Source organism: Papaver somniferum, unplaced genomic scaffold, assembly GCF_003573695.1.
Source record: "Papaver somniferum cultivar HN1 unplaced genomic scaffold, ASM357369v1 unplaced-scaffold_150, whole genome shotgun sequence".
Classification (NCBI taxonomy): Eukaryota; Viridiplantae; Streptophyta; class Magnoliopsida; order Ranunculales; family Papaveraceae; genus Papaver; species Papaver somniferum.
The window spans coordinates 2633668-2647602 of record NW_020624377.1 but is presented as its reverse complement, the minus strand read 5'-3'; the positions used below and the strand labels follow the sequence as shown (position 1 = coordinate 2647602).

Below are 13935 nucleotides of genomic sequence, written 5' to 3'. Positions count from 1 at the left end.
GGTAAACAAGGTACCGTGTGTTATGTCACACACGTACCTGATGATGTGTTAACACCGATAGATAAAGAAGAACAAGAACATACAAAGGTAATTTTCCAATGGAATTTATTTCCGTAAAAGGATTTCCTTTTTTTATTTTTATTTGAATTTGAATGTAATCTGAATTCTTATACTACATTATATTTACTGCAGGTTGATTTATCTATATTATAGGTCTGTTGTATTTGCCAAAATTTACTAAATTTATTTGTAAACATAAGATTTATTATTAAATAATTATTCGAAATTTATTCATAATCCTAAGAAGAAAAAGAGGAATACATAGACGTCATGGCCGTACCACGCCTAGGTACGTAGCTAATAACATATCCCTTTTTACTAGCAATTAGATTAGAGGAAGGTTCTAGTGAGTTTGATCCAACCATATTAATTTCTTTATTTCGTATTTTAACAGCTTAACTAACGTCTGGGGTTCGGTGTTGTGGCTACTCCTGTTCTGCCGGACGATATAATTTTTCAAATTTTGATATGGCTCCCTGTACTATCTCTGTTGCGATTCAAATCTGTGTGTACATCTTGGTATGCCCTCATTCAATCATCTCACTTCATACAATCCCATGCCACTACTAATACGGCGGACGACAACAACTCCAAGGTGGGAGGCACCTTCATGACCTTCCAAAGCATGGTAAAACCCGAGTTTCATTTGCTTTCTGATAAAGGCTTCGCGGAGGTGGAGGATCTATCACTATGCACTAAATATATCGGGCCAAAAAATACCGCACTTATGGCGGGTTCTGTTCATGGAATAATTTGCACGTACAACCTTTAGTCCAGTAATATTGTTCTTTGGAATCGTCAAGATTGTGATTTTGTTGGTTTCTGTTTTGATGATGAAATCAAAGATTACAAGGTGATACGAGTTTCTTCTTACGAGTCCAAGTATGAAAAGGGGCCTATTCCAGGCCGTAACGTCCTGCGCAAAGTTCAGATATACTGCCTTAGTAATGATTCTTGGAGGTTGGTATACTCGGATTTCCATGCTCATCGTCATCGTTGTGGATTAGTAGCAGGACAGAGTTTTAATGGTATTTATTTCCATCAAGGTGTGGACTGCACTGCAGGTGTAAAGCCTGCGATTTTGTCATTTGACTTGGGAAAAGAAAAATACCAAAGAGTAGTAGAGATTCCAGAGCAGGATAATTGGTTTGAGTTAGAATTAATAGATGATAAATTAGCTTGCATTACGTATCCTATGGATCGTAACATTTTAATATACAAAGTATGGAAGTTGAATGATTACGGTACGGCTAAGGAGTCGTGGACTGAGCTTTACAGAGTTAATTTCATGACTCCAGAAGTCGAAACAAGGTATGGACGTTGTTTTGGTGGTATACTTGCAACTTCTTGGAATGGAGAACTTGGTTTATTGAAGTGCCACGGTTTGCTACGTTACAACTCTATTACCAACGAGATTGAGGATCTTGGGTTTGGACAAGGAATAAATTTGTTTGCTCTTAGGGCTGCAATCTATAAGGAAAGCCTTGTTTCCGTCAATGCAAGTGGTTCAGCAACTAAAGATATCTCCTCCTAAGACCAAGTCTTCGGCTTTACCCAACTGTTGGCGTTTTTAAGATACAACCTAACTGCTGCAGGTGAATGCTGTCAAAAATGTGATTACTGGAAATCCAACAACACACCCAAATGGAAAGTGAATAAGGTCTAAGACATGATAACACAAGAACTTAAATTTATTTATTAATCTCAAGCGAAATACAAGTTACACTCAGTGGTTCTAGGAAACCCTAATTCCTTTCCAAGCCTATGAATTACAAGGAAACCCTAACTCTTTCTCTCTCCTATTCTAGACCTCTCTCCTCCGAAAGATCTCTCTCCTTTACATTGTCCAAAGGTCTCTATTTATAGGCCTAAGCAACCTTAGTGGTATATAGCTCATATCATCTCGCCGAGGTTACTTTATGCTGCGCCTGGAGCATATTTCATAAAGTTTTTCCCCACCTTTCGCTGACTTCACGTGGTCTTGTCAGGACACCTGTCCCATTTCTTGCTCGATAATTCATCTACTTCGTGGGGTAGCTTTTCTTCCGAGCCAAGTCACATTATTTCGTGGTTATTTCGTAATGAACATCTGATTCTTCTCGCGCTCTACTCCTCCCTTTGGCCAGTTACCTCGTCCCCAACTTTACTTCGCTGCCGTGCGGATAAGGATAATTCTGACTTGATTTGACAAGTCCCTGACGACGAATCTCGGGGCTTGAAGTAAGATCTCCTTGGTCAGGGTATCTGCTTCTATTTGTATTTTTCATTTCTTGATTTGTATTGCTTTTATAAATGAGGATCTACTTGGTTTTTTGAACGAGTCATGTCAAGTGTCAACTATAAAATTGTCAAATCCAATCAGAAAAATCCACATTCTGATTGGAAAGAAAATGGTTATTATGTAGCCTGTCTATCTTATACTGAGATCAGATTTGTGTCTCTTTTAGGAATAGAATCATTTAAAGGAAAAACTGAGATCCAGGTGGCGAACTGAAAAACTGAGAAGATCTTTCTGCAAGCATTTCCTTTGGGATTATGGACATGATCTTTTTTTATTGAAGTTTGTGTTTTTGGATGTTTATTTCCACCATTGAGATACTAGAATTTCATTATCATAATTCTTTTGTTGTTTATATATATTTGAACTAGTTTCTGATGTAATTTTTCCTGTAATCTTCTTTTTTTTTTGTTTCGAGTCTGAAACAACTTTTAAAATCTTGGTTTCGTGCCTAATTTCCTTTGTTTTTGCAGTAGGTGTTTGAGAGTAGAGCAATTTAGGTTTCAATAATCAACACTGCAAAAGAATGCATTTACATGTCGGAACATCATCAAATTTGAAACAATTAAATTAAGCTTAGGCACTCAGCCAAATGCCAAACTAAACGAATATTTCAACGCTGTATTTCAGTTGATCTTCTACGTACTTACTGATAAATCTCCTTCTCTAATTAAACATAGAGCTCAAGCACTCATCCAAATCATTTTTTCATGTTTTCCTGTGTCATATAATATATAGATTTGCTTGCCTGATACTGTCGGATGCAATTATAGTTCCTGATTATTATTTTTTGTTTGTTTGTTTATGTAAGCAAGAAAACAAAACCATTTCGACGTGAAGGTAACTGATGATATCATCAATTCCGATGATAAGCTCCACGCTCTGTTTTTGGGGTGGTTATCGTTTAGTGATGAACACCATTTCGATGTGGAGGATAGAAAAGATTTCAAAGAGAGATTTGAAATCTTAAGGAAACCACTCGGCGTGTCCATCGACATAACAAAACCAAGTCTACTTACATTCTTGGATTAACCTCTTTTTCAGATTTGACTCCTCAGGAGTATGCAAATATGTCGTATGAGGTCTATCCAAAGAAAGAGGTCTATATCTAGATTGTATCTTGTTTAATAAACAAAAACTAAAATTCTATTCTGCAAATTATAAAAAAATTCTATTGTGCAAATGATCGGGTTCCCCCCACAGGTTTAGTAGCATTATCTGTTTGGGTGCTCGAACTTCTCCTGCTAGAGTGCTCGATGAGATCATGTTTTAATTAGTAGGCAGTTCTCACATATCTTTTGGCATTATGCAATTGCCGAGTTTTTTAGATGATTAACCTAAGAAGAAGAAGTATGTGCACCAGTATGTCCACATTTTTCCCTTGCTGTGGTATCAATATTGTGCTAAAATCCTGCCGAGGCGTTAAAACAACTGCGCAAATATGATTTGAGTTTAGGTACTGCACAGTATTAACTAGATTGTGAAAACAGAGACACAAAGCTTAACAAGGTTTAATCCTCGGGAAGAAGAAGTAGCTTTTGTTACTGCCAGGCAAAAGTGACATAGTTTCCTAAGTCGGTGTCCAACTCTTAAAACCAGTTCACATACAGCTAATACCTTTGTTTGAGAACCCATATCGCGATGAAAAATCCTTGCAAAACCATAACATTATATACTACTAGATCTATCTCTATGAACCACATAGATTACTTGTTGACACAGCAACTTTATCTCTAAATTTCTCTTAAAGTGTTTCTTCCTTGAATCTTGAAGTCATTACTACCGCTAACCTTCCTTTTGATGAGTCTCTTCTCAAAGAAACACAAATGTGATCTTAGCATCTCATAGACAAACTAAATCAGCACAAAGATTCATATTTTGACTAATTCATTTGAGAAAACTCCTCATTTCGTTTCAGTGACAAAAGTTTTTTAAGTATAGCTCTAGGAGTCCCTTATAACGGGGACTTGAAGAATTAGGTGACAAACAAAGTATGTCACGTTATCTGCATATAAATAAAACTACAACAATCATTTATAACAACATCAAAACAGAAAACATAATCAACCTGCTATCATAAAGGATACCCGTAATCAGTCAACGTCTAGACATATCAACAGATATCCAAAACACACACAAAAAGAACTTACGACTGAGATGCATAACACTGCATTTTCTCTAACATGAAGAGGATCCATACGCATGCACTGCTAATCCAGAGTGGTTCAATGCAAATCTTTTCTTGTAATTCACTTCTTTGGCATTAATTGGCATAATCTTTGAATTCCCTCCTTCAATGTCGCCCGTCTTCCCTCTTTGAAGTTCCACAATTCTGGGTCCGGGAACTTCCCACTCCCATCGTATTCTTTCAACTCCAACAATGCATTTGATACAGCTTTGAATACAGCTTCACCCATGTCGTTCCTTAGACTACTCAGCTTCAGATCATTCTCATCTATATTCGTCTGCATTAGTTCAGTTCTGTTTAGTGATTAAGGGATGAAAATTAAGAGACAGGCAATATATGAACCTCTTCTATATATCTATGCACTAAATATGAATTTATTTGCAAGTCCTGAGAATATTGTATCTGGTTACGCAACATGTTGCAGAAAAAGTTTCATTGAGAGTGAGAGAAGGTACCTTATATAAATTTTCCCCAACCTTGACATTTACAAATGGAAGCCAATTTGGGTCTTTAAGTTTATTTTGCCAATCATAGCAAAGTTGACAAGCTTTTATGTCTGCTTCATTGGCACTGTACTTCTTCTTGCATGCATCCTGGAAAGGTTTAAGATCAATTTCTCCCGGTCTCTTAACTCGGATGAGAGCAAGATCACTAATATATACCTAGAATGAAGAAAAAAAATATTATGTTAGGAAACAATACCGAGAATGCCATTCGGAGAAACAAGAAGATTTGTTGATTAACTCACGTTGATTAGTTCTTTTCGAGCTTCCTGCAGCTCATCATTGCTTTGACTTTCCTTGACTAATAGACTCTGGTTCATGGCTTGAATGTCTTCTAGTTTTTTCCTAGTTTCCTGCAGCTCATCGTTGCTTTGGCGCTCCTTGAGTATTAGAGTCTGATTTATGGCTTCAAGGTCTTGTATTCTTTTTCGAGCTTCCTGCAGCTGCTCATCATCGTTTTTGCGTTTCTTGAACATCCAAGTGGTGTTCATGGCTTCAAGTTTCTCTAGTTCTTCTGTCTTGATTTTCAGATCTATGGTCAAATCTTCGATCTTCTTATTTAATTCACAATCTGCATCAATACCTGCTGCTATGTGCTTCAAGCCTTTCAATCTCCCTTTCATTAGTGGAACATCTAACATCAGTTTATGTCTGGGATCCAATTCCTTCTCCTCTTCAGTTCCAGCCTCTTTCACTCTCTGAGATCACAAATCACAAACAGATAATCGACAACATGATTTGCATTTGCAAGAAAAAATATGTTACAGAAACTTGAAAAGTTTAGACAACAACATATAACTTTGGTTCTTCAGCAATCCTGAATACATTATGGGTTGATTTAGTTGGCTCCAATTCTTCAATTTTCCTCTTTTGAGATGATGAACCCATTTCTTGAGACATGAATACCTAATCTCTGATTGGTTTATAAACTCTCTCAATGTCTCTAATTTGTTCCAAAGATTGAACCTCTCTCAATGTCTGTTCTATGCCTCCAGTTTGTTTCAAGATGCAAGCTTTATAAGTGAAAATGTGAAACCCTAGGTTTTTCTCGGAAACCAAATGCTGCAATTAATGGAGATACATCCCCCTTCCCCTCTATTTCTCATTTGGAAACCTGACTCGAAATGGAAAACTCCATCTCCCACCAGCTTTTTAAAATATTCTTTTTTTGGCCCCGACGGAAAATATGCTACATTTCACAATCACAAAGGGGTCACAAAGTAGATTTCAGATCTCACGTAGATATTATTAGAACCCCTCATAGATATTTGAGTTAACCCTCCGGCATATATATGGTTATTGGGTCGTAGGTGATCAGAGGAAAAAAGGAGCTTCACTTAAGCATAAGGTGATTCACTTAATCATACGGCATTGAATTATGTGGGAACGTTATATATGCCCCTAGTATCGATGGGCTTTGCACGAACACCCTTCAGGGGCAATTTTACAACGGGCTTAATATCCCCCAAGATGTTGATGTCCGATTTTAACCTCAACTTTACTTAACCTTCCACCTCTTCTTCTTCTCTCATGAATCAGTCGAGACGTCAGTCTCCATTGATGTTACCAGTACCACCAACATCTCTATCGCCATCACCACAACCAACACCACTAGTGCCTCCACCTCCATCTCCATCACCATTACAACAAACATCAATATCGTTTCTACACCTCCTAATCAATCGGCTTAGATCGATTTCCAGTTGATTCAACTAAAAAACTTAAATCGGTGATAAACCAGCGAGAAATTAATCTCCAAAACCTAATATCGAGCATCAGAAACATTATATTCATTTGGATTTCAACTGATTTGTGTATGAAGTTCCAGATCTTGAACTTACTTAGTTCCGATTCCCTTTTCAAACCCTAATTTTGGATTTTATTCTTCTTTAAATCAATAATAGATTCGAGTAATTGATTATTTTGACTCATAGAAAAATAGTTTAAGGGTTTTATTACATTTTTTATGATTTTGATTCAATAATGTTTAGCAAAATTAGTTTTAATCTTTGATAATGTATACATGATCGTGTTTCAAGTGTTTAATGGTAATGATTTAGTTAATTTTTTGGTTACTGGTGTTGTAATGGTGGTAATAGATGTTGTTGTTATGGTGGTGATGGTGGAAGGTGTAATTGCAGCAATGGCAGTGGTGGTGGTTGTTGCAGCACAAGTGTTGGTGCTTGTCCTGATGGTGGTGGTGGATGTTGTTTGTAGTGGAGGTGATGGTGGTTAATTTTTTTTTTAGTAGTGAGGGTGTGGTGTGGTGTTGGTGATAATATCATTGATGTTGTTAGTTTAAGTGCAGCAATAAAGTGGTAGTTGAGATGGTGGCAGATGCAAAATGTTTAATTGGTACGAGAATTGTTTGTTGTTGGCTATGGTGGTGGTATTGTATGATAATGTTACTGTTTTGTATTCTTGAATCCAGGATAATCAGGACAATGAGCTTACACGCTGCTGCTTTATTGGATTACCAGATTCCAGGTAAGTATGGCATCTGAATTTTTCATTCATGTATACCATTAATGTATAGATTAAAAGAAAGAAATAAAAAACCACAATTAGATGCAGATAAACAAATAATGTTTCGAGAAAAATAAGTAGGTGTGGTACTACTGGTAGTGTGAGAATGAGAATGCATGTTTGTGTGCATACTGTAATTTGGAAGAGGGGGATGTTGGTTTTGACATGAGAAGAACTACCTGTGCAGTTTGATGTCAGCTGCCATTTTGTCAGTTGTACACTTGTACCAAATTGTTTTACTAGTTCAACTCCCCCATCACCATTTTCTTTATACAGAGAGAGATAGAGACGCAGAGGGAGTTGAAGAAAGAGGAAGAGAATTCTGTGTGTTTAAAGATGATATCTTCACTTTCCATTAATTAATGTTTCTTTCTCAAATGAGTGTCCCAACCATTTAAGTAAGTAATGTTAACTTGGATGTCATATTTCTACTTTTCTTTTTTTGTTAGAATTTATAAAATAATGGTGTAGTTATCAGCTTAGATGGACAAATATTTTGGTAGTCATCACAGTACTTACCATGTATATGGATATGATGTTGTAGTTAATTATCCAGTTTGAGCGGGTCAGTTTTTATTAAATATTAGTGTTGTTTGTGCAGGGATTCTACTATAATGCTTTTTTACGGTGATCTTGGGTTGAGTGAGGATCACTTTAAAATTGCCAGCGAGCACCATTGAAAGTTGTTGTTGTATGTTATTCTCTCTGTTCAAAGATAACTCTACATTGTGGGGACAACTTGAGAAAGTTGCTTTCACTTTTGGAGGCAACCTGATCTAGTTGATTTCGTATGTGAAGGCAACTTGAGGTACTTGAGCTAGTTGATTCCATATTCGTAGGCAACTTGGTTATGTTTTTGGGTCCATTCATGCATCTGAAATTATATTATGCGTATATCTTAGAGTAGTTGCGACAAATCTGTGGTGCAATGGCAGCACAGGGTTGTGTTGAGTTGCTGCTATAGCTAGTTGCACTGGTGGAGATTAGGTGAATGTACAGGATTATTGAGCTTCCAATTTTCTTTGTTTGCTGAAATTATGGTGGTAGTGGATGTTGCAGTGGAGGTAGTTTGCTGTGTTAGCAATAGTGATGATGGTAGTGGATATTGCAGTCGTGGTGAGTGTAGTTGCGGGAGACAATATGGACATGTGTTGTATGTGCTCAAACTACTAGGTATGTATGTGTTACAGACCATGAACATCTATATAGTTTGATAACATAGCATATGAGTTGTATATTTTTTATTTTAGGGTCAACTGAATAACATTTTGTTAGGCTTATTAAATAATGGATCAAGCTCCATTTGATTAACAATAGTTTAACTTTACCTGGTTTGCTCCTTTTCATTCTTTCATTTTTGCTATCAACTTGAGTCGGTTGATTCCAGATTTGGAGGAAACTTGAGAAAGTTGCTTTCACTTTTGGAGGAAACTTGAGCCAGTTGATTCCAGATTTGGAAGAAACTTGAGCTAGTTAGTTCCATAATCGAAGGAAACTTGAGCTAGTTGGCCCTTTTTTTAAGAAGCGTGTGAAATTATCTTTATACATACATCTTAGAATAGTTACGATGAATCTGTTGTGCAATGGTAGCTCGACTGAGATGGTGTCAGAAGATGTGTGTTCGACTCACGCCAGATTCACTCATTAATTTGTATATGTTTTTATTATTTTTGGAGACAACTTTGGCTAGTTGCTTTGATTATATTTTTGTGTCACTGCCAAAGTTTAACTCGAGTCAAACTCAAGTCGACTTGATGAATAATGTTTTCAATTGAGATTCATTATGTTTATGATCTGGAGTTGTGTAGCTGACTAGCTACCTCAAGTTTCGTAGCTTTTTTTTTGCCAACTTATTTCGTTGATTGTGAGTTTCTAATTTTGCTTGTAATTATTGAGTTTTTTTCAAGTTAAAATGGTTGTTGCAGAGATTACTGTTAACACAAGCTCCTTTGAAGAATGATCAGAAATGATATGTTGTTGAATGTTTTTCAAAGGAAAATGATTTCCTTTTGAATCAACTTATGCTCGTTTACATTACCGGAGATAACTTCTGCTAGTTGCTTCCTCTACCGGATACAACTTCTGCTAGTTGCTTCCGCTACCGGATACAACTTTTGCTAGTTGCTTCGAGAATGAGATATCACAGGTTCTTATGTTCCAAATTTTTGGAACAATTTCACCAAGTTGCTTCCAATACTGGAGACAACTTTTTCTAGTTGCTTCTATCTCTGGAGAAAGCTTCAATAAAGTTGCCTCTAACTATAAAAAAGATCCCTAACACAAATTAGAGGAAAAAGGAACTCAACTAGTAAAGACAACGCAGATGATCCAAACACTCCTAATACAAAATAATTTGATGATTGTTTACAGAAATACAATGTCTCAGTTTCATAAACAGTGAACCTAGGTACATTTTCAATGACTAATGAATGTAATTTCTCCACGCAAGCTTGTTTTCAGATCCGGTTCTACACTTCTCGCACAAATGATCCTTGGAAAAGAGATACCTTCAAGTGTGAATAATTTGAAGCCTGAAATAAATTTTACAGTGACTTAATAAACTAATGTCAAAAAAGACTTGATAACTAATTGCACCAGTAACTTGTCGAGAAGTGCAAGCTAGAGACTGATAACTAAGAATAAAGTACAACAACCAATACCATCATGTGGTTGAATTACTGCCCTGATATCATAGGGTTGTGATTTCGATAATCAGGTCCTTCAAAAGAAGGCGACATGAAGACCACTAAGCCTGAAGTACATGAAACGAACATATTTCTTGTTATGAACAAGATAAATATACTTTCCAAGACAAAAAATTAAGAAAGCTTATGCATTACCTTCAACTTAGGCGCCTGCAATAAAAAAGTCCCCCATTACATATAATATCTTGTTTTGAACTCTATATAATGTGCATGAAGCAATCTTTTGTGACTCAATGTCAATTGGAATTATATGATTGCTCCTGAAATAGCAACAATGAAACTATAAATAGGTAAAAGAGTTCCACAAAAAGTATATACCATTATATTAAGGAATTATAGAGCTATTGGCAATGCTCATTTTGAAACACAATAATAAGTGACAGCCTAGACTATTAGGTGTGCACCTCATCGCCAAATGGATAGCTTTACCATAATTAGATTTACACACAAAAATAATATGACTGAAACCACAATCGGACTAGCTTAGACCAGTAAAGTATCCAAAACATATAGATACATAAGCATGCCAATTCAGTGAAAAATTGCATTACCTAATTACAAGAAAAGAAAGTATAAGACAGATAAGGTTACCAACAATGAGAAAGTAAGCAAGATATACAAAACTAGAGGCAACTTTTTCAAGTTGTAACAAAGTTGGAAGCAACTTGCACAGTTGTTTCAATAATTCCAGAAAACTTGAGCAAGTTGTCTACAAAATCAGGAATCCATGAAACTAATGGTGTTCCATACTGAAGGAAACTATAAAGTGTATGTTGGGAATATATGTTTTAAAAACGTTATTAGTTTCCAAAAATTAGTGTCTCATTTAAATGGTGTAAATGTGATAATTATTCTCTCTCTTAAAGAATAAATATTTTGTGTTAATGTCAAAACCGTTTTTTGTTGAACGAATTAATGATGCTAATTAACATCTTAATAATATATTTCATTTAATCCATATTTATTTATTCTTGGCTTTAAAAATAAAAGATCAGAATTTTTAGAATGGGATTTTTAGAAGAGTTATTGAAACATTTTTATAGAGAGAGTTTCTCTTTTATGTCTCTTGGGTTTTCAAAGAAAAATGAATTTTTGTGAGAAAGAAAAACAAGTGTGTGATCATCCTTGATTTTTCTAAAAGTGTTTCTGAGAAAGAATGAAGTGTAGAAGTTTCACATCCTCTCATCGTGCAAGAGTGATTGTGTAAGAGAGTGAGCTCGGCTGTTTTATCCTGGGGACGACGCGCCACTGAAGAACTGCTTGCACAATCTTGGGCAGAGCCGCAAAACGTCTTAAAGAAAACGACCTAGTCCGCGACTCAGCCATAACAATGTTTTGTTTGTTTTATTTATGATTGTTTTCCAAGCATAATTCAGCGACCGTTCCAACAATTCTAAGACGATTATTCTGCCACATATATCAAAACAAAACGATTGCTGAAACGCGATAAGTATCATTATTTTATTTCGTTTTATAGAACTATAATCGGTATAATTTTTCTTTGACGATTGAAAATGATGCTTCAGATTTTAGGTAACCTGTTACCTAGAGTTAATTTTATGTTATGGACTTGGATTGTAAAATGGTTGATATCTTTTCATGCATTTTTAGCATAGAAAAATATTGCTGAACATACACGAACATTTTTGACATGTTATAGAGTCTTATGCGCACCTCTTTAACGAAAAGGAATTGGGTCTTGAAATTTTAATCGAGTATATGAAACATCATGAGGATCATCCCTGTAAAATTTCATAATTTTGGAGTCCTAAAAGTATTTTTAGAGTATTTTACGAAACTGAATAATGTTGTTGAAAATTTCTGGCGATTAGAAATTTAGTATTGATTAATTTAGTTTTTTTGATCTCTGTGCTGATATTTTGGGTTTGTGTGAAACATGAAACTTTTAAATTATGAACTTATCTTCGAAACCCATTTTGAAATTTCATGTTTGGATTTTTAGATTGAGAGATGTGGTGATTTCAAAATTGTTGTGTACGTTTGTCCAAAATAGGAGATGATACTTGACATTAGAGATTAAAGATTGAGATGTAATAAATTATATTAAAATTCATGTTTTGATTTTGATTTTGATTTTTATTACTTCATACTCTTGTTTTGGAAATGAAAAAGAAGATCATTGTTAGAGATTAAGCTAATGCACCACATGTGCTTGATAATATGCTTAGTGAAAATTTATAACTATATGTTATAACTATATAACTTTGAATGTTTGTTTGAAACTTAAGAGAAACATGGAGTGCTATTTTTTATTTGATTTTCAAGTAATTATGTAAGTGCATACCTTACATATTTTTTTGGTTTCAAATGCTCACATGTACATGATTGTGACAGGTGAAAATTCACTTACTTGAGGAAATTTTATTTTCTAATGAAATAAAAAATTGCGGGAGATTAATCGATGTGTGGATCAGTGGAGTCGATGATTTCTTTGTTAGTGCGCAAAGAATGGACAATGGTTTACAACCAATTGATCTTTAAAAGCAATTGAGGTATGTTTGATGAACTATTTGTAGTTATTGTAGTGATCAAATAATGACATTCTAAATTGAATAAATTGATTGTTCAATCTTAGAATAAATTTTAAGAAAATAAGATATTAAGAATTATTGTGTATGACAATAAACATGTGACTCATATAAGTCTGGAACTTATGAGATGAAATTTTATACGAACCCAAAACCGAAATTATGAGAAACCTAGTCAAAACAAATGTGAATATCAACTCTCACCAAGAAATGAACATAATATTGATTATGAATTTATTTGTTATTCTTGCACGGCATTGTAAGGATATCAAATATTATTAACAATGTTTTTCAAGCTAAGTTAATGTAAACTGTGGATACGGTGAGAGGTTGATATATATTGGTGTTTTACACCATGTTTGTTTTGGTAGGTTATGGTTCAAAAGTTGAACCAAATCGTTTGAAAGAAAGTGGTGTTGAGATATACTCACATCAGTAGGATTTTCGGTATTGGTACGATCTCCAAGTTTAATTTGGGTAGAACAATCTTGTTAAAGATGTTCATACTTCCGAAATGAGAAAGAATTCTAGTTTCCGCCTATCTTGTTATTTACAAGATTGAGATTAGAAATTTTTTGAGTTTGATCAATGCAATACTACGAATGATATGTTAATGGATAAAATGTTTGAGCATAATATTGCAATTTTATCATAACATAAATTGAATTTTGAATATTTGAAATATGAGATTTTTAAGAAATCAGTGAGTTAGTGATGAATATGAACATGTTATATTTTCTTATAAACTTGGTGAATTTTTGAATAACATGTATGTAATCTTACCTAACTCATAAAAACATGTACCCTTTCAAATCTAACGCGAGTTGCATAAGTTTGAAATGAAATAAAATGTTGGAGAATTTTATAAAAACATTTGTGATGCTTTGAGTGGCATGTATTGACATCAAATAAGATACTTTTAGTAGTTAACTAGGTGATGCTGTCTTCACGAAAATTGTTTGAATTTTTATCCGCTATCTTGTGCAAAACGTTTTGGGTTTAGATCATTGGTTTATTAGTTTTTCACAATTTTTGGGATCTTTGGATATTGTTTTGAAATTCTTGTGTGAGTCAAAAATAGTGGGGGTTCCATATCCTATGTTTTAACACATTTGATTTAAATTAG

General features: G+C 34.8%; 1 protein-coding gene across 1 annotated transcript; it reads left to right on the top strand.

Annotated features, from left to right (window-relative positions):
- Positions 1 to 787: 787 nt before the first annotated feature.
- Positions 788 to 1594, top strand: LOC113336027. The gene is made up of 2 exons (XM_026582026.1): positions 788 to 794; positions 906 to 1594. The coding sequence occupies exons 1-2, from the start codon at positions 788 to 790 to the stop codon at positions 1592 to 1594; spliced, it is 696 nt and encodes a 231-aa protein (XP_026437811.1).
- Positions 1595 to 13935: the final 12341 nt, after the last annotated feature.